This window comes from Herpailurus yagouaroundi, unplaced genomic scaffold (assembly GCF_014898765.1).
Source record: "Herpailurus yagouaroundi ecotype Mexico unplaced genomic scaffold, PumYag 141, whole genome shotgun sequence".
Classification (NCBI taxonomy): Eukaryota; Metazoa; Chordata; class Mammalia; order Carnivora; family Felidae; genus Herpailurus; species Herpailurus yagouaroundi.
In genome coordinates this window covers 61,505,221-61,523,773 of record NW_024412396.1, presented here as the reverse complement: position 1 = coordinate 61,523,773, position 18,553 = coordinate 61,505,221, and the positions used below count along the sequence as shown (strand labels likewise).

At 38.6% G+C, this 18,553-nt stretch overlaps 1 protein-coding gene across 12 annotated transcripts in view; it reads left to right on the top strand.

The window, feature by feature from the left end:
* Positions 1-18,553, top strand: part of EML5 (EMAP like 5) — a 181,420-nt gene that overhangs the window by 105,670 nt on the left and 57,197 nt on the right. For 11 of the 12 annotated variants that reach the window (XM_040477952.1, XM_040477951.1, XM_040477950.1 and 8 more), the window contains 2 exons: positions 17,132-17,284; positions 18,012-18,143. In XM_040477952.1, the coding sequence (XP_040333886.1) occupies positions 17,132-17,284; positions 18,012-18,143 (285 nt within the window). Of the gene's footprint in view, positions 1-12,479; positions 12,633-17,131; positions 17,285-18,011; positions 18,144-18,553 lie in introns of those variants that run through there. The other variant, XM_040477958.1, reaches the window with a different exon arrangement.

Here is an 18,553-nt window from a genome sequence, read left to right as displayed (position 1 = left end):
CATTCATTTTTATGGCTGAATAGTATTCCATTGTGTATGTGTATTTACACACCATTTTCTTTACCCATTTATCTGTCAGGCACTTAGGTTGTTTCTGTATCTTGATTATTGTAAATAATGCTGCAGTGAACATGGGGGTGCATATGTCTTTTTGAGTTAGTGTTTTCATTTTCTTCAGATAAGTACCCAGGACTTGCTGGGTGGACTTGCTGCATCATATGGTAGTTCTATTTTTAATTTTTGAGAATTTGGTTTTTTTAATCCCTCTTCAATTGGACATTATTATTGTTTAATGCAGTCAGTGTTTACTTTGGCTTATCTATGCTTATTCACTTCTTCACATTTTCTTCTTGTATCTCAGACATTTTTTCTTCTATCATTTTCTTCTAAAATGTAGTCTTAGAGTTTCTTTAATAAAGACTTGTTGGCAATTCCTTCAGTTTGCTTTGTCTGAACCAGTAGAATTCCAACTATAAGATGGTGGGAGTGGTCTGTTCCAGTAGCAAAAGTATTTTATCACTGACATTGCAATTCTTAAAAAGCAAAGTGAGGGGCGCCTGGGTGGCGCAGTCGGTTAAGCGTACGACTTCAGCCAGGTCACGATCTCGCGGTCCGTGAGTTCGAGCCCCGCGTCAGGCTCTGGGCTGATGGCTCGGAGCCTGGAGCCTGTTTCCGATTCTGTGTCTCCCTCTCTCTCTGCCCCTCCCCTGTTCATGCTCTGTCTCTCTCTGTCCCAAAAATAAATAAAAAACGTTGAAAAAAAAAAAATTTAAAAAAAAAAAAAAAAAAGCAAAGTGATTTTTTAAATTGACGTATAGTTGATGATAGTTACATTTTCTGTTTCATCATAATTCAGTCTTGGTAGGTTTTACGTTTTTAGGAATTTATCCATTTCTTCTAGGTTGTCCAATTTGTTGGCATATAATTGTTCATAGTAGTCTCTTATGATCTTTTGTGTTTCTGTGGTATCATTTGTAACATCTCTTTCATTTCTGATTTTACTTATTTGTATCCTCTCTTAGTGTAGCTAAAGGTTTGTCAATTTTGTCTTTTCAAAGAACCAGTTCTTAGTTTCATTAATTTTTCCTTTTATTACTTTAGTCTCTGTTTGATTTATTTCTGTTCTAATCTTTGTTATTTGCTTTCTTCTATTAACTGTGGCCTTCAGTTGTTATTTTTTTCCTCTAGTTCCTTGAGGTGTAAAGTTAGGTTGTTTATTTGAGATTTTATTTCTTCAGGTAAGCGTTTATCACTGTGAACTTCCCTCTTAGAACTGTTTTTGTTGTATCTCATAAATTTTGGGATGTTACATTTCCATTTTTGTTTGTCTCGAGGTATTATTTGATTTCTCTTTTGAGTTCTTTGACCCATTGATTGTTCAGTAGCATGCTGTTTAATCTCCGTGTATTTGTGAATTTTCCATTTTTTTCATGTAATTAGTTTCTAGTTCCATACTGTTGTAGTTGGAATAGATGCTTGATAAGATTTTAGTCTAGATTTATTAATACTTGTTTTGTGGCCTAACATATGATCTGTCTTGGAAAATGTTCCACGTGCAGTCAAGAAGAATGTGTATTCTCTTGCTTTTGGATGGAATATTCTGTAAATATCTGTTAAATCCGTCTGGTGTGACATGCCATTTAAGGGCAATGTTTCCTGGGGCGCCTGGGTGGCGCAGTCGGTTAAGCGTCCGACTTCAGCCAGGTCACGATCTCGCGGTCCGTGAGTTCGAGCCCCGCGTCGGGCTCTGGGCTGATGGCTCAGAGCCTGGAGCCTGTTTCCGATTCTGTGTCTCCCTCTCTCTCTGCACCTCCCCCGTTCATGCTCTGTCTCTCTCTGTCCCAAAAATAAATAAACGTTGAAAAAAAAAAGTTTAAAAAAAAAGGGCAATGTTTCCTTAATAATTTTCTGTCTAGATGATCTATCCATTGATGTGAGTAAGGTATTAAAGTCCCCTACTATTATTGTATTGCTGTCTACTTCTTCCTTTAGGCCTGCTAACATGTGCTTTATGTATTTAGGTGCTCTTCTGTTGAGTGCATGAATATTAACAAACGTTACATCCTCCTGCATTGACTCCTTTATCCTTATGTATTGACCTTCTTTTCTTTGTCTCTTATTATAGTCTTTGTGTTAAAGTCAATTTTGTCTGACAAAAGTGTAGCTGCCCAGCTTCTTTTGTTTTCCATTTACATAGAATATCTTTATTCATTCCTGCACTTTGTGTGTGACCTTACTTCTACAGTGTGTCTCTTGTAGGCAATAGATAGATGGGTCTTATATTTTTATTCTTTCAGCTACTCTGTCTTTTGATTGAAGCATTTAATACACTTTCATTTAAAATAATTATTGATAGGCATGTGTTTATTGCCATCTTGTTGTTTGCTAGCGGTTTTTTGCAAACCTGAATTTTTTTTTTTGAGGAAGAAATGTTTTTACTTTATTTTATTTTTTATTAATAATTTATTTTTTAATTTACATCCAAGTTAGCATATGGTGCAACAGTGATTTCAGGAGTAGATTCCTTAATGCCCCTTACCCGTTTAGCCCATCCCCTCTCCCACAATCTTTCTGGTAACCCTCTGTTTGTTCTATTTAAGAGTCTTATGTTTTGTCCCCCTCCCTGTTTTTATATTATTTTTGCCTCCCTTCCCTTATGTTCATCTGTATTGTATCTTAAAGTCCTCATATGAATGAAGTCATATGATATTTGTCTTTCTCCAACTGACTAATTTCACTTAGCATAATACCCTCTAGTTCCATTCATGTAGTTGCAAATGGCAAGATTTCATTCTTTTTGATTGCCGAGTGATACTCCATTGCGTGTGTGCGTGTGTATGTATGTGTGTGTGTATACATATCTTCTTTATCCATTCATCCATCGATGGACATTTGGGCTCTTTCCATACTTTGGCTATTGTCAATAGTACTGCTCTAAACATTGGGGTGCATGTGCCCCTTCGAAACAGCATATCTGTATCCCTTGGATAAACACCTAGTAGTACAATTGCTAGGTTGTAGGGTAGTTCTATTTTTAATTTTTTGAGGAACACCATACTGTTTTCCAGAGTGGATGCACCAGTTTGCATTCCCACCAGCAGTGCAAAAGAGATCCATCTTTCTGTACATCCTTGCCAACATCTATTGTTGTCTCAGTTGTTAATGTTAGCCATTCTGACAGGTGTGAGGTGGTATCTCATTGTGGTTTTGATTTGTATTTCCCTGATGATGAGTGATGTTGAGCATTTTCTCATGTGTCAGTTGGCCATCTGGATGTCTTCTTTGGAGAAGTGTCTGTTCATGTCTTTTGCCCATTTCTTCATTGGATTATTTGTTTTTTGGGTGTTGAGTTTCATAAGTTCTTCATAGATTTTGGATATTAACCCTTTATCTGATATGTCGTTTGCAAATACTGTCTCCCATTCTGTCTTTCGCTGTGCAGAAGCTTTTCATTTTGATTTGGTCCCAACAGTTCATTTTGCTTTGGTTTCCCTTGCCTCTGGAGACGTGTTGAGTAAGAAGTTGCAGCAGCCGAGGTCAAAGAGGTTTTTGCCTGCTCTCTCCTCGAGGATTTTGATGGCTTCCTGTCTTACACTTTGGTCTTTCATCCATTTTGAGTTTATTTTTGTGTATGGTGTAAGAAAGTGGTCCAGGTTCATTCTTCTGCATGTCGCTGTCCAGTTTTCCCAGCACCACTTGCTGAAGAAACTGTCTTTATTCCATTGGATATTCTTTTCTGCTTTGTCAAAGATTAGTTGGCCATATGTTTGTGGGTCCATTTCTGGGTTCTCTATTCTGTTCCATTGATCTGAGTATCTGTTTTTATGCCGGTACCATACTGTCTTGATGATGACAGCTTTGTAATACAGCTTGAAGTCCGGGATTGTGATGCCTCCAGCTTTGGTTTTCTTTTTCAAGATTGCTTTGGCTATTCAGAGTCTTTTCTGGTTCCATACAAATTTTAGGATTGTTTGTTCTAGCTCTGTGAAGAATGCTGGTGTTATTTTGATAGGGATTGCACTGAATATGTAGATTGCTTTGGGTACTATTGACATTTTAACAGTATTTGTTCTTCCTATCCAGGAGCATGGAATATTTTGCCATTTTTTTGTGTGTCTTCTTCAATTTCTTTCATAAGCTTTCTATCATTTTCAGTGTATAGATCTTTCACCTCTTTGGTAAGATTTATTCCTAGGTATTTTATGGTTTTTGGTGCAATGGTAAATGGGATCGATTCCTTTATTTCTGTTTCTTTTGCTTCATTATTGGTGTGTAGGAATGCAACCGATTTCTGTGCATTGATTTTATATCCTGCAACTTTGCTGAATTCACGGATCAGTTCTAGCCTTTTTTTGGTGGAATCTTTCAGGTTTTCCATATAGAGTATCATGTCATCTGCGAAGAGTGAAAGTTTGACCTCCGCCTGGCTGATTTGGATGCCTTTTATTTCTTTGTGTTGTCTGATTGCTGAGGCTAAGACTTCCAATGCTATGTTGAACAACAGTGGTGAGAGTGGACATCCCTGCCTTGTTCCTGACCTTAGAGGGAAAGCTCTGTTTTTCTCCATTGAGGATGATATTAGCATTGGTGCAAACCTGAGTTTTTAAGAGGGTTTTTATGTTTTAATTATGTAGTATTATTCCATGTCTTGGCTCACTTCATATTTTCTGTCTCTCTCTGCAGTATTCTGGAAATTTTAAGATCTTATTCTAGTTCTTAATTTTCTTTTTAAAAGTTTTTTTTTATTTAAACTCCAGTTAACATACAGTGTAATATCAGTTTCAGGTGTACAATTTAGTGATTCAGGGCTTACATACAATGTCCACCCAGTGCACATCACAACAAATGCACTCTTAATACCCATCACCTGTGTCACTCATCTTCCACCCATCTCCATTCTGGGAACCATCTGTTTGTTCTCTGTAGTTAAGAGTCTGTTTCTTCATTTGCCTCTCTGTTTCTTTTTTTTTTAATTTAACTTTTAATTTTTTTTAATTTACATCCAAATTAGCATATAGTGAAACAATCATTTTTTTTTAACAGTTTTATTTATTTTTGAGAGAGAGACAGAGCATGAGTAGGGGAGGGGCAGAGAGAGAGAGGGAGACACAGAATCTTAAGCAGGCTCCAGGCTCTGAGCTGTCAGCCCAGAGCCCAATGCGGAGCTCAAACCCACAAACTGTGAGATCATGACCTGAACCGAAGTCGGAAGCTTAACCGACTTAGCCACCCAGGTGCCCCTGCCTCTCTCTTTTTATTTCCCTTCTCTCATTTGTTGTGTTTCTTAAATTCCACACATGAGTGAAATCAGATGGTATTTGTCTTTCTCTGACTAACTTATTTTACTTAGCATTATACTCTCTAGCTCTATCCATGTCATTGAAAATGGCAAGATTTCGTTTTGTTTTTTTTTTTATGGCTGAATTATTAGCAGCTCTTTCTCTTTCATGTCTGCTGTTTAACCTACCTGTTAGGTGTGATAATTCTTATTTTTAGGAATTTTATTTTCTTTCAAATTCCTTAGATTTTTTATAACATATTCTTTGTGTTTTAGCTTTCCTTTTTTATGTCTTTAATCTTTACTTATCAGATAAAGATTATGAAATCTAGTTATCTGACATCCTTTGGGATCTGACTGTGCTGTGTTTTTTTTTCTGCTGTTTTGGTGTTATTTTTCTGCTGACTCCTTCCTGGTGTTCCATTTTCTTTTGTGCTTGAATATTTGGATTATAAATTTATGTTTAATTGGGCTTTCTTTACTTGTGGGGTTTCTCTGAAGTCTGGATCAAAGGTATATCTCCAGAGTGATTTTGTGTTTCCTTCTCCCAGGTGCCTGGGTTGCTACTATCCAGAACTACTAAGGATTTTTTTTTTCACTAGGATTGCATAGATCATATAGTTAGTACAACTTCAAATCTAAGATCTGCATAAGCTATGCTGCATTTGTGAATCTTCAGTACAATTTTTCCCCTCTGTCTAGAACCCAAGTCAGGATATAGAAGTCTATTTCCTGATGTCTTTCTCTACTGCCAGGCATATTTTTAAAACTTGCTCTTCCCTTGAGATATGATTGTAGTACTCAGTTAAAGGACAGTACAGGTATTTGGAGGTTTTGGGGGGTGGAAGGGGAAGAAACTGTATGTAGTTAAATCTGTATTTTCTTTCTTCATATATTTATAAAAGAAATGTTAAAATAAAAATCATTGAAACTAATAGTATAATTAAGTACAAAATTTGTAAATATAAATCAAGTGAAATGACACAATTATAAAAATATATCTGTATTACCTTATTTTAATTAATAATTTGTTTAAAAATAAATACTTCATAAAATGGAGAAACTTTCAGCATGGAAACTTGGAAATGCAATAATCTTTCTTTTTAAAGCAGTCTTAACAAGAAAGCCCATTAATGGTATTGTTATTGAGTTGCAAAAGTAATTAGTCTTGTGCAAATTTTCCCAGATGTTCAAAAGGCCCTATATTATACTTCATACTAATCTGAGTAAGGTGAAAATATATAAATAAAATCCAGTTCCAAATTTCCTCTGACTCATCATATACTGCTCTCTCTTATTTGAGGACATCTTTTTTAATAACTTTTAATTTTTTTTAGTAGGGACTATAGCCCTTTTATTGATAACAAGCTATAATGTTTGCTTAAAAGGAAGCATTTCCAGTTTTCTTTGTCCTTAGATTTGAGATTTATAGAAGGAAATTCTAATTTACTACTGTCATGTCTAATGTGGATTGAATTGTGTCCCCCAAAATGATATGTGTAAGTCCTAACCCACTTACATTTGAATGTGACCTTATTTGGAAATAGGGTCTTTGCAAATGTCATCAAGATGAGGTCATACTGAATCAGGATGGACTCTACACTGAATGACTAGTATGTGTTCTTATAAGAAGGCTGTGTGGAGACACAGACACAAAGGGAGAGTGTGATGTAATAACAGGAGGCAGAAATTGAGATGATGAGTCTACAAGCCAAGGAACATCAAGGATTAGTGGCAAACTCCAGAAGCCAGGGAGAAGACAGGAAGGATCCTTCCTAGAGCTTTCAGAGGAACATAGTCCTGCCTACACCTTGATTTCAGACCCTAAATTCCAGAAATGTGAAAGAATAGATTTCTGTTGTTTTAAGCGACTCAGTTTGTGGTAATTGTAATAGCAGCCCTAGGACACTAATACAGTGTTCACATTCGACTTGTAGAAAAAGTCTTTGAACTAGAGGAAGAATTATTCACGCAGTCAAAGCTTTGCTTAGTTGATTGTCATCTCCATAAAGCTTGAGAGAAGTAGGAAAATATTCTGGATGCCTTAAGATGCGAATGATCCAGATACCAGATTATTTTTAAATTTGGAAATAATGTATTACACCTTCAGTATTGGTATTTTGGAACTTAAAAGTAACCTAGAACCAGGGGCGCCTGGGTGGCGCAGTCGGTTAAGCGTCCGACTTCAGCCAGGTCACGATCTCGCGGTCCGTGAGTTCGAGCCCCGCATCAGGCTCTGGGCTGATGGCTCAGAGCCTGGAGCCTGTTTCCGATTCTGTGTCTCCCTCTCTCTCTGCTCCTCCCCCGTTCATGCTCTGTCTCTCTCTGTCCCAAAAATAAATAAACGTTGAAAAAAAAAAAGTAACCTAGAACTTGAAAACCAGTACTGGATGACTACATCGACTGTATAACCCTTCAAAGATTGCAGTTTTATCCAGGAAGCCCAGGAGCAAGACCTCTCCTGTACCCTCAGAGCAGCTGTGACTTTATTTTACTACTCTTGTTTTTTTGCCCTTTATTTAGTTTTCATCCCTGGGAGGGTTTTTTTGTTTGTTGGTTTGTTTTTAGTTTTTAAGGAGCTCAGCTATGCATTTAAAAGGATGCTTATTAGGTTAATGTTTGCTTAAACTCAACTTTCCCCCTGCTCTAAGCCTCTGTTCAACCAGCTGAATAGGGTTGAATACAGTGTGCAGTTGTGATGACTAGTCTCACTACCATTTTGTTTCTCTGCTCTCCTTTGTGGCAGAACTCCTCAAAATGGGTGATACTCAAAAGACGATACTGTCTTCTCTATTTTCACATGATATTTGCTTCACAAACCTTACCCCAGTTAGGCTTTTGTTTCTATGTGTCCATTGAATCTGCTGCCAATCTCTTGGTCACCTCTGGGTCCTCACTCTACCTCACAGTAGTTTTTGACATAACTGATCATCCCTTCTTTTCTGAAATACATTTTTCACTTGGTTTTGGAACCCATGCATGTCTTTCTCCCTCTCTACCTTATTGACTTCTTTTTTTCTTCTTCCCTTAACTGGCTCTGCCTCTTCTTCCTACTCTCTACATATAGAAATGCTCCTGGGTTCTCCCTGGCTGTTTTTATTTCATTTGTACACTTGCACTTTGTGTGACTGTATCAGTCATTGTCCAGTTAGAAGACAGACACTATACTAGTTATTTTAACATGGAAATTTTAATAATAAGAATTATTAACTAGTAGAAGGTGTTTACCTACTGAAGGCTGTAGAAAGCAGCTACTAGGCCTAGTTAGCTGAGGGATAATGAACAAAGAAAGAAGTTAAAGGAGATGCAGAGGTGTTTGGAAAGGGTGTAACTGCCATCATAACAGTCTGTCAGTGGTGAAGAAGCTTGCCAGAGAGTACAGGCCTCCCTCAGTGGAACAGAGAGACAGTGGTCACTGGCTAAAGGAAAAGCTTGCCAGAGGGTACAGACCAGAACTGAATGGCAAGTGGGCTTTTTGGAGAAGAACTTAACCCAGGGCAAAGTTGACTGTTGACTGGTGAGGGCCGCTGCTGTCTTAGCAGAGCATCTTGCTAGAGACTGCAAACCACAGCTGAATCGTTAGGCCCATTACTGCGACAGCGGGAAAATTTGCTGAAATTTGCTGCTGCAGTGGGGACAGCGGGGAGGGGGGGGTGCTGCCGCCGTGGGGGTGCTTCAGGCTCCCTGCACACCAGTGCTCTGGCTCTGTAGGTAAAATCCAACACTGGAGGCCTAAAGGAGAGCCCCTTTCTCCTGCTTTGGACTTGTAGTGTCTTTCCAGCACCCTCTATTGGCAAAGCTTTGTATCAGCGGGCAAAAGAGAGAAGTCTACAAGGCCCAAAGAATGGTAGATTTGGAACTAAGAGGCAATAAATAATAACTGGCACAGACTACCCCTTTGTCTAATTAGCATCCCTGTACATCTTTTACAAACACTTGAACTTCAGTGTAACCACAGAACTAACCTTATGTTTATGTTCTACCCGAAAAGTTTCTAACCAAAGAGATGCAACTGGTACGAGTGAAGAAATTCTCACCCTCTCCCCCAAATTCGAAGACATACAGTTCCCACAGTTATTGTATTCATTCCAACATGATTCTACTCATGACTCTCAAATTCATAGTCTTACTGAATATTCTTTTACTTCAGACTAAATTGTAAAGTTAATCATCAACAAACTTATGTAAAGTATTAAAAAGAAGAGAGAAGGAAGCAAAAATAATATAAAAACAAGGAGGGGAACAAAACATAAGAGACTCTTAAATACAGACAACAAACTGAGGGTTGCTGAAGGGGTGTTGGGTGGGGGATGGGCTAAATGGGCAAGGGGCATTAAGGAAGACACTTGGGATAGGCACTCGGTGTTATATGTAAGTGATGAATCACTAAATTCTGTTCTTGAAACCATTACGCTGTATGTTAATTAACTTGGATGTAATTATTTAAAAAACAAAAAAAAGTAAATAGCTTATATATACACAAGCATTTATGTCTAGTCCTTATTTCTGTAACTGGCTATGGGCTGTGATTGATAACTCTTTTTGTTTGTTTTTTAAATTATTCTTGGTGCCCTAGCCTCCTTTTTTTCCTAATGTTTATTTTTGAGAGGAAGAGAGAACAAGCAGGGAAGGGGCAGAGAGAGGGGGGGACAGAGGATCCGAAGTGGGCTCAGTGCTGACAGCAGAGTGCCCGATGTGGAGCTTGAACTCATGAACCATGAGATAATGACCTGAGCTGAAGTCGGACACCTAAGCAACTGAGCCAGTCAGGCGCCTGTGGTTGTCATCTCTGACTTCCTTCTTCTTCTACCCATTTCATATTTTCTTTGTCCTGAGCCAGAAACCTCAGGTGGTTGGAGTTACTTAGCTCATGAGTAACCCAAACCTTCATTGCTAAATTAGGTGAAATTTCAATATTTCTACCTGTTTTTTTCCTGGTTTTCTATTAAGTTTCACTATTGGTCATAGAAGACTAAGGGGCATCCTAATGAACCCTCCAGGTCCCAGATATAGTCTCCTTTGCCCTCAGTGTGTAGCAGTAACTCAGTTTCCCCTCTATAATTGCGATCAGCCACTCCAGCAAGAAGAGTAACAGCCCCTTTCTTTGCCTGTTGTTTCACTGTCATAAGGAGCCCAACATGACCAGGTGGCAGTCTACATTCCCACTCAGAGGAGTCAGTATGTTCCCTGGTAAAAGAATTGTCCCTGCTCTTAGGAGTCAAGACTAAAGAAGCAGAGCTCAGATTTGCCAGGATGCAAAACAAAATAGTGCAAGTTGGTTATTAGATTTAGTAGTGAGAAGAATCACTCCCACTTCTTGATTTTCCAGACCCATGTAACTGGCCACGAGGTAGACAGCACCATGTAATGAACTGTGATTCAGAGTATATATTGCATTCTGTAAGACAAAAGCCCAGTCTTTCAGGGTGTTTCCCAGATGGTGACATCAATTAGTTTTCAGTAAGCCATACTAGCTTTCTTGGAGTAGTGGGAGTTGTGATAAAATCATTTAATTCCATGGGTATGAGCCTAATGCACATTTTTTGCCTGAAGTTCCTTGATCAGAAGCATGGAATTCTATGTTAGTGGATAGGGCATCCATCCCATGTGTCCATGGATGATGGTGCTAGATGAAGCATAATGGTCAGTCAGGTAAGGCAAATCCAGGATTCGCATCTATTTTCGTGAAGATGAATCTTTGCCTTCTCCAAAGTAGAAGAGGTCCAGTATAGTCAACATGCTACCAGCTGGCTGGCCAATCTCCCTGGGGAATGGTGCCATATCAGAAGTTCGGTTGCTCTCTACTGTTAGCAGAGTAGACACTCAGTGGTAATGGTAGTGGTAGCAAGATAACCTTGGAAAAAGAGAGTTCATGTTTTCTAACTCAAGCATAAACTCCATCCATGCTACTTACCACAAGCCCACGGAGTAAGTGCTAGCTGCCTAGGAAAAGAGGCTGCTCTGAGGTCCCTAGAGCATTTATTTTGTCTATCTGATTACTGAGAGTCTCCTCTGTAGTGGATGCTTTTTGTTGGGCATTCCCTGAGATGCAAAAATCTTCACACCTGTGCCCTTTCTGAAAGTTCGATTTTCCAGATTTCCTCATCTCTAGTCTTCTAATCCTGAAAGAATTCAGTCCCTAACTGATTATTCAGATAGTTCACAGTTGCTAATGAGTCCATGTAAATCTGTCTATCCTGTCATCTGTCACTACAAATGTGGAAAACTAAATGTACCTGCTCCAGGTGCTGCCTGTTGTGAAATGTTACTTCAAAGCTGTCCCTCAGGGCCACCGCCGAGTAGGGCTCTAGTGCTTTCAGGTGGGTGCTGACATATACTGCATAGAAGCATCTGTAAATATGGCTCATTGTTTTTCTTCCTCATTCAGCTGATAATCAGTGAATACCCTTGAGGCCATAGGTATCGATAGAGACGAGGTATTGCAGCAGGAATTATTGATGGATCCTGAGCCACCTGTTCATTACTTCTGACTTCCAAATCTATCCAAGGCTCATCTTTTATATCCCTTTTCCACTTGACGATAGATTGCCGTTGTGCATACCCAATCTGTGACTAGGTTGGTCATGTAACTTTCGGTTCATGATGTTCTGGAAGCTTAAGATACACAGTCACTTGATATCCCATAGTTAGGCATTTACTGTCTACCAAGGCCTAGTAGCAAGGCTGAAACTCCTTCTGAAAAGAAAATTAGTTATTTGCAAAGGAGAGTATGGATTTTCTCCCAAATCTAAGAGATCTGCAGTATGATTCTCCTTTGGTAGCTTTCCAGAGGCATTGTTCTGGAAACCGCATTTCTGTTTACCACAGACATTTTGAGTATCATTAGATTTGCTAGATGATAAGGGCCCAGTGGAAGATCAGCTTGCCTTCTTTTGTTCTGGCCCCAGGGAAGCCTTATAGTGACTTGATACTTGGGTAGAAACAGCTCACTCAAGTGTGGTGTAGGCTTCCAAAAAGGTATACCAGGCATTTTGCTCCTTTTGTTTATAGTGGGTAATGGAAAATATAGCAATTTGTCTTTCACCTTGGAGGAAATATCTTAATATGCTCCCGATCATTGGATCCCCAGAAGCTTCACTGAGATGGCAGGTTCCTTAATTTTTGTAGGAATTATCTTCTACTGTCTCAGTTCACTTAGGTCTTACTAAGGCATCTAAAGTTGTTGCTTCCTGTTCCCCAGATCTATTCTGCATAATGTCATCAATGTAGTGGACCATTGAGATTTTTTGTGGAATGTCCAGACCATCAGGATCTCTGTGGACTATATTATGGCAAAAAACAGGAGAGTTGAATAGCCCTGAGGCAAGGCTTTGAAGGTATACACAGATACAAGCCAGGTAAAAGCAGACTGCTCTGGTGGTCCTTACAAATCGGGATGGAGGAAAAAAAAAAAAAAAAAGCATTAACCAGGGCAATAGCTGCATGCAAAATGCCAGGGATTGTGTTTGTTTTTTCTGGTAAAGTTCTGGAAGAGTAGCTTCAGTTAGCATTGCTACCTGATTAAATTTATTATCCGTAGGTAGTACCTGAAACCCATCTTATTTCACACAGACCAAACAGGCAAGTTTAAATGTGATAGGTATTCTTACCACTGCATACTTCAAGTCTTTGGTGGTATCGCTGATATTTGTAATTTTGTAATTCTGAGGCTTGCAGTTTTGCTTCTGATTTATTGTCTTGATAGAGGAATTTCCAGGGGTTTTCACTTATTTCTTCCTGTTATAATGACTCTTACCCATGGATCACAGAGCCAGCCTAGTGGATTCTACAAGTCGCCAGGTATATCTGTTACAATTCACGAACTGGATGGAATCCACAGAATTAGCGTCAGTTCAGAGCCCCTGTTTACTAACTCCTGATAGTATGGGTATTCTTTTCATGGAAATAATCATTCTTGGCCACTGATTGTTAGAGGATATATTTTATACGATGACATTGCTATAGGTTCCTCCTCAGTGTGACTTAGCCTTCGCTTTTTAACCAAGGGGCTCTGAGTATATGAATTGACCTTGGACTGAAAATAGGATGAGAATTTAAGTCTGGTTTTTTTAGCTACCAGGTCTGGGTTTTTTTCTGTCATATAGATCAAAGACTAATTTAGTAGCCTACTCATCTATTGAATTCCTGCAGACACCATAATTGATTAGTCACCAAAAGAAATCTCCACAGGCCAAAACATTCTGATTATTAGTGTATTCCTGCTGCCATTTTCGGTAAAGAATCTGCCCTGTCTTTTAAGTGCTGCTACTTGGCTTCTGCATTTCCTAGGTTATCCCTGTTGAATCAGGGAGCCCATATTTTTAGGGACAGCTCTCATTCCTGATCTACATAGGAGGACATCAAAGAACTTTTCAAGGATGTAGATGCTGCCCTTAGTTAATGTCTTTCTAAATGCTCTTGTGAAGGAACTAGTTTTTAGACTTTTTGGGGGGGATGTAGTTGGTGGGTGAGTGTATACGTTGCCTATGAAAAATCGACTTCAATGTTCTTACCTCCCTAAACTTTTTGATTCCTCCCTCTATATCAGAGGTCAGCAAATCCAGCCCACCTCCTGATTGTGTACATGTCATTGGAACACAACCATGTCCATTCATTTATGTATTGTCTAAGATCTGTTTTTGCACTATAACAGAGTTGAGTAGTTGTGACAGAGATCATATGGCCTGCAGTGCTGAAAATATTTACTGTCTGGTCCTTTAAGAAAATGTTTGCGGGGCGCCTGGGTGGCGCAGTCGGTTAAGCGTCCGACTTCAGCCAGGTCACAATCTCGCGGTCCGTGAGTTCGAGCCCCGCATCAGGCTCTGGGCTGATGGCTCAGAGCCTGGAGCCTGTTTCCGATTCTGTGTCTCCCTCTCTCTCTGCTCCTCCCCCGTTCATGCTCTGTCTCTCTCTGTCCCAAAAAAAAAATAAACGTTGAAAAAAAAAAAGAAAAAAAAAAAAAGAAAATGTTTGCTAACCTCTGCGTTAGAGCACACGGAGATTTGATCCAAGCTGAGGATCTAGTGACAGCAGAGAAGTGGTTGTAATGGTTCTTCTTAAGGTTAAATATCCCTTCAAGGCATATGCACCAGAAGGCCAGTCTTCCCAGACACAGGAGAGCAAACTATTTGCACTGGCTGCGAAACTCTGAATAATACAGAAATTAAAGATTTTCAATTTTGTCTGAATCCAGTCAGATGCTCCCATTCCACAGTCCAAATTTCTTCCTTTACCAATCAGAAGAAATTTGGTGAGTCTGGGAACTCAACTCACATTGTAAATTTGCAACCTGCACAATTAAGTTTTGTATTTAATTTTCAGCCACATCAGCCCGTCAGAGATTCTTCTAGGTCTGCAGTGTAAGCTCTCTCTATTCAGACCATGACAGATGCTGAAGGGTTAAGGGCCAGAGCATGTTACGTCCTTCTGTTAAATGTTCCATGCACTCGGAATCTTTTGCACAGCACAGTCCTTGTGGTCATCATTATTTTTGTGATGGTCAAAGGCAGCAGCCTCTTGGACTCCCAGGGCATTTTACTTCAGTAGAAGTGACAGTTAACTGCAGGATGTAGGAGACAACTTGATTGTTATGGCAATGCATACCTTGATTACTAACATCCCATTTCCCATTGGCAAGGGCCCAGCACTGTGCTTAAGCCCAAAGGCATGACTAAGCCAATTCCAAAAATCCCATCTTTAGTGATCTGTCTCCTGTGACTACTTCAGTATCAATTCTGTATCAATCAAGAGACAGAAACCACCCCAGGAATTGGAATAGGGAAAATTTAATATGAATAAGTGTTAACTAATGAAAGGTGGTATTCTAAGGGGTATAGAAGTAGCAACTGCAAAAAGCAGCTACCAGCTGTAGGGCTAGTGGATGGTGATTAAGGAATGAACCCTTCCCCTCTTTTCCCAAGCTGAGATTCAGATCTCTTTAGAAAGGATGTGGTTGCAAGTGGAAAAGAAGCTTGCCAAAGGGCTGATCTAGGAAATCTTTTGCTATGGGGGGCAGAGAAAATCTCCCATTCCCAACTGCATCCCAACATCTACCCCTACCCCTTCATTAATCTAATCCACTGGTTCTAGCACACCAGAGGAAGGAAAAATCCCTTCCTTCTTCTTTGGCCTTATAGGGGCCCTCCAGTACAGTACCCTCCATTGGCTAAAATCAAGTTTAGGAAAAGGAAAAACTGTCAGCAGGGCTCAGCTGTATTGTATAGCAGGAAAGAAAGGTTGGATTTGGAGCTGAGAGTCAATAAATTAATAACAAGCTCTTATCCAGTTTCATGACTGTGACTACTATCTACCATGCTACGTCTTCCATACTTATATCTCCAGTTTAGCCTCTCCCTTGAACTCCAGAGAAGTATAATTGTATCAAACTGGCTTATTGATATCTTCACTTGAATTTGTCATAGGTATCCTTAGCTTCATGGGTACGAAATCAAATACATGTACCTCTGCTAGTTTTTTCCATCTTGGTAAATGACATCATCATTAAAAAAAAAATAGCCTTGGGGCGCCTGGGTGGCGCAGTCGGTTAGGCGTCCGACTTCAGCCAGGTCACGATCTCGCGGTCTGTGAGTTCGAGCCCCGCGTCGGGCTCTGGGCTGATGGCTCAGAGCCTGGAGCCTGTTTCCGATTCTGTGTCTCCCTCTCTCTCTGCCCCTCCCCCGTTCATGCTCTGTCTCTCTCTGTCCCAAAAATAAACGTTGAAAAAAAAAAATTAAAAAAAAAAAAAATAGCCTTGACTTTTATCTTTTTCTCCTATTCTGCTCCCAGTTAGTCAAAGTCCTGCCAGCTCTATCTTCAAAGTATACCTCTACTCCAGCTACCCTGCTCCAGACCACCATCATCTCTTACTCCTAAATCTCAGAAATTATCCTAGATTTATTCATTACCAATGTATTCTTGATAATTAAATGATAATACATGACTTATTCTCAATTTATTCTGTAACTTTTCATTTTGTAAGAGCTGTACCTCATCCCTCCCTCTCTAAATGTTGTGCAAACACTATGTCTGCTGTATCCTTTGCTGTCAGGGTAACCCCATTATTGTTTATTTCCCAGTACATATTAACCCTGATTTTTAAAAATTAATATTAGCATTATTATTTCTTCATGCATGGTTAGATTCCATGCATTAATAGATCTTCCTAGTTTTGCCTAATAATTGTTTATTGTCATATTTTTTTTCAAATTTGAAAGCATATTTATAAAGATGGCCTTTTTTCTTAAATTTCTGATTGTAGAATAGAAACTACAGAGGTAGCAACCACTTACAAAAAAATATTTCCACATATGTCGTTGGCTTTTTATGTTAGCTAAAATCTCTCGTTCTTTCTCATCAACTTAGTGTTTTGTTTTTTTTTTTTAATTGTTTTTTTTTTTCAACGTTTTTATTTATTTTTGGGACAGAGAGAGACAGAGCATGAATGGGGGAGGGGCAGAGAGAGAGGGAGACACAGAATCGGAAACAGGCTCCAGGCTCCGAGCCATCAGCCCAGAGCCTGATGCGGGGCTCGAACTCACGGACCGCGAGATTGTGACCTGGCTGAAGTCGGACACTTAACCGACTGCGCCACCCAGGCGCCCCCATCAACTTAGTTTTTTAAGATAAATATTAGTCCTTACTTTAGTTATGTCCAGAAGAGAAGATGGTTTGTATTAATTATTGCCTAATTACCACTGATTTCAGTAGAAAACTTTGTTGCTTGCATCCTGTGACTCCTTTTGAATACTGATTTGAGATCATAATGAATACAGGAATTCTCTTTGACAATAAAAGTTCCTTAACATGATTTTTTTAAATAGAAGAAAATTGCCCAGTATATATGCTCTCTTTTAGGTGGGAGATGTTGCTGTTTTTCTCCTGATGGTAAAGCTTTAGCTGTAGGTCTGAATGATGGAAGTTTCTTAATGGCAAATGCAGATACTCTAGAAGATCTTGTGTCTTTTCATCACAGGAAAGATATTATTTCAGACATTCGATTTTCACCAGGTAAGATATCATTGAAATCATATTTGATTATTAACTTGAGTCAGACAATGAGTAAATATATCCATATGTAATTTTTATTAACCATTATTTTATCTTGGAATTTTAATTTTTTGACTAGAAAAGACAGTATGGTAAGAAGTAAAATTCCTGTATTAGATAACTGGCAAAATATCTGGCTTAGTGCCAATTCTGTCACTAAATTTTCTATGTGATTTTCTCTGAGTTTGAGTTTCCTCATTTCTAACATAAAAGGGATTAGATGACAATCTTCATTATATTCTTAATACTTTTGAAATTTTGCATTAATTTTGCTTCATCAGTTTCTGTGTATTCATTATCTCTGACAAAACCCACTATACTCTGGGAATTGCTAATGTTAGGGCAAAATTTACTCATTATTTTACTTTTATTTTTTCTACATATAAAGGGTTATTTTTTTGTTTTGTTTTTAGTTAAATACAGTGTATTGGATTACATTGTATATAATTTTTGGCCTTTTCTATCCACTGAACTATCTCACTATGCTAAAGAGGACATTTTCTTTTGTTAACCATAATGTACTTGAAAAATATAGTTACTGTTTGTCATTTTATACACATTTTGTTATAATTTACAAAACACCTAAGTGTTCTTCCCAAAAAATGATAAGAAAATTAAGTCTAGTTGTAGAGTGTAAAAAAACATTTCTAAAGAGAGACAATCTCAAGCAAATATGTTTCTATTCTAGGTTCTGGGAAATATCTTGCAGTAGCATCCCATGACAGTTTTATAGATATATACAATGTGATGAGTAGTAAAAGAGTAGGAATATGCAAAGGCGCTACCAGTTATATAACCCATGTTGATTGGGATATTAGAGGTAAGAATTTAAATAACTTACTATTTGGTAAAAGTTTCATTTGATTTAGTGTAGCTCCTTTAAAGAAACTTTAAAAAAGTGATTCAACAGATGAGTTCAAAATCATTGTGAGACACATTGTTCTCAAAATTATTTTCCACTACTTTATTTCACATCTGAAGGTGAATGCTGTGAGTTAAAACTTTTCAATACTTCCAGTATCATAATTCACATGATAGAATGGTAAGTGATAAATTATTTAATTTGTAAAGTAACTTCAATATTATATAAAAAGTTTTTCAGTTATTTGTCCTATTTTTTAATATAGTTTTTTAAAGTTTATCCATCTGTTTTGAGAGAGAGAGAGTGGGGGAAGAGCAGAGGGAGAGGGAGAATGAATCCCAAGGAGGCTCTGTGCTGTCAGTGCAGAG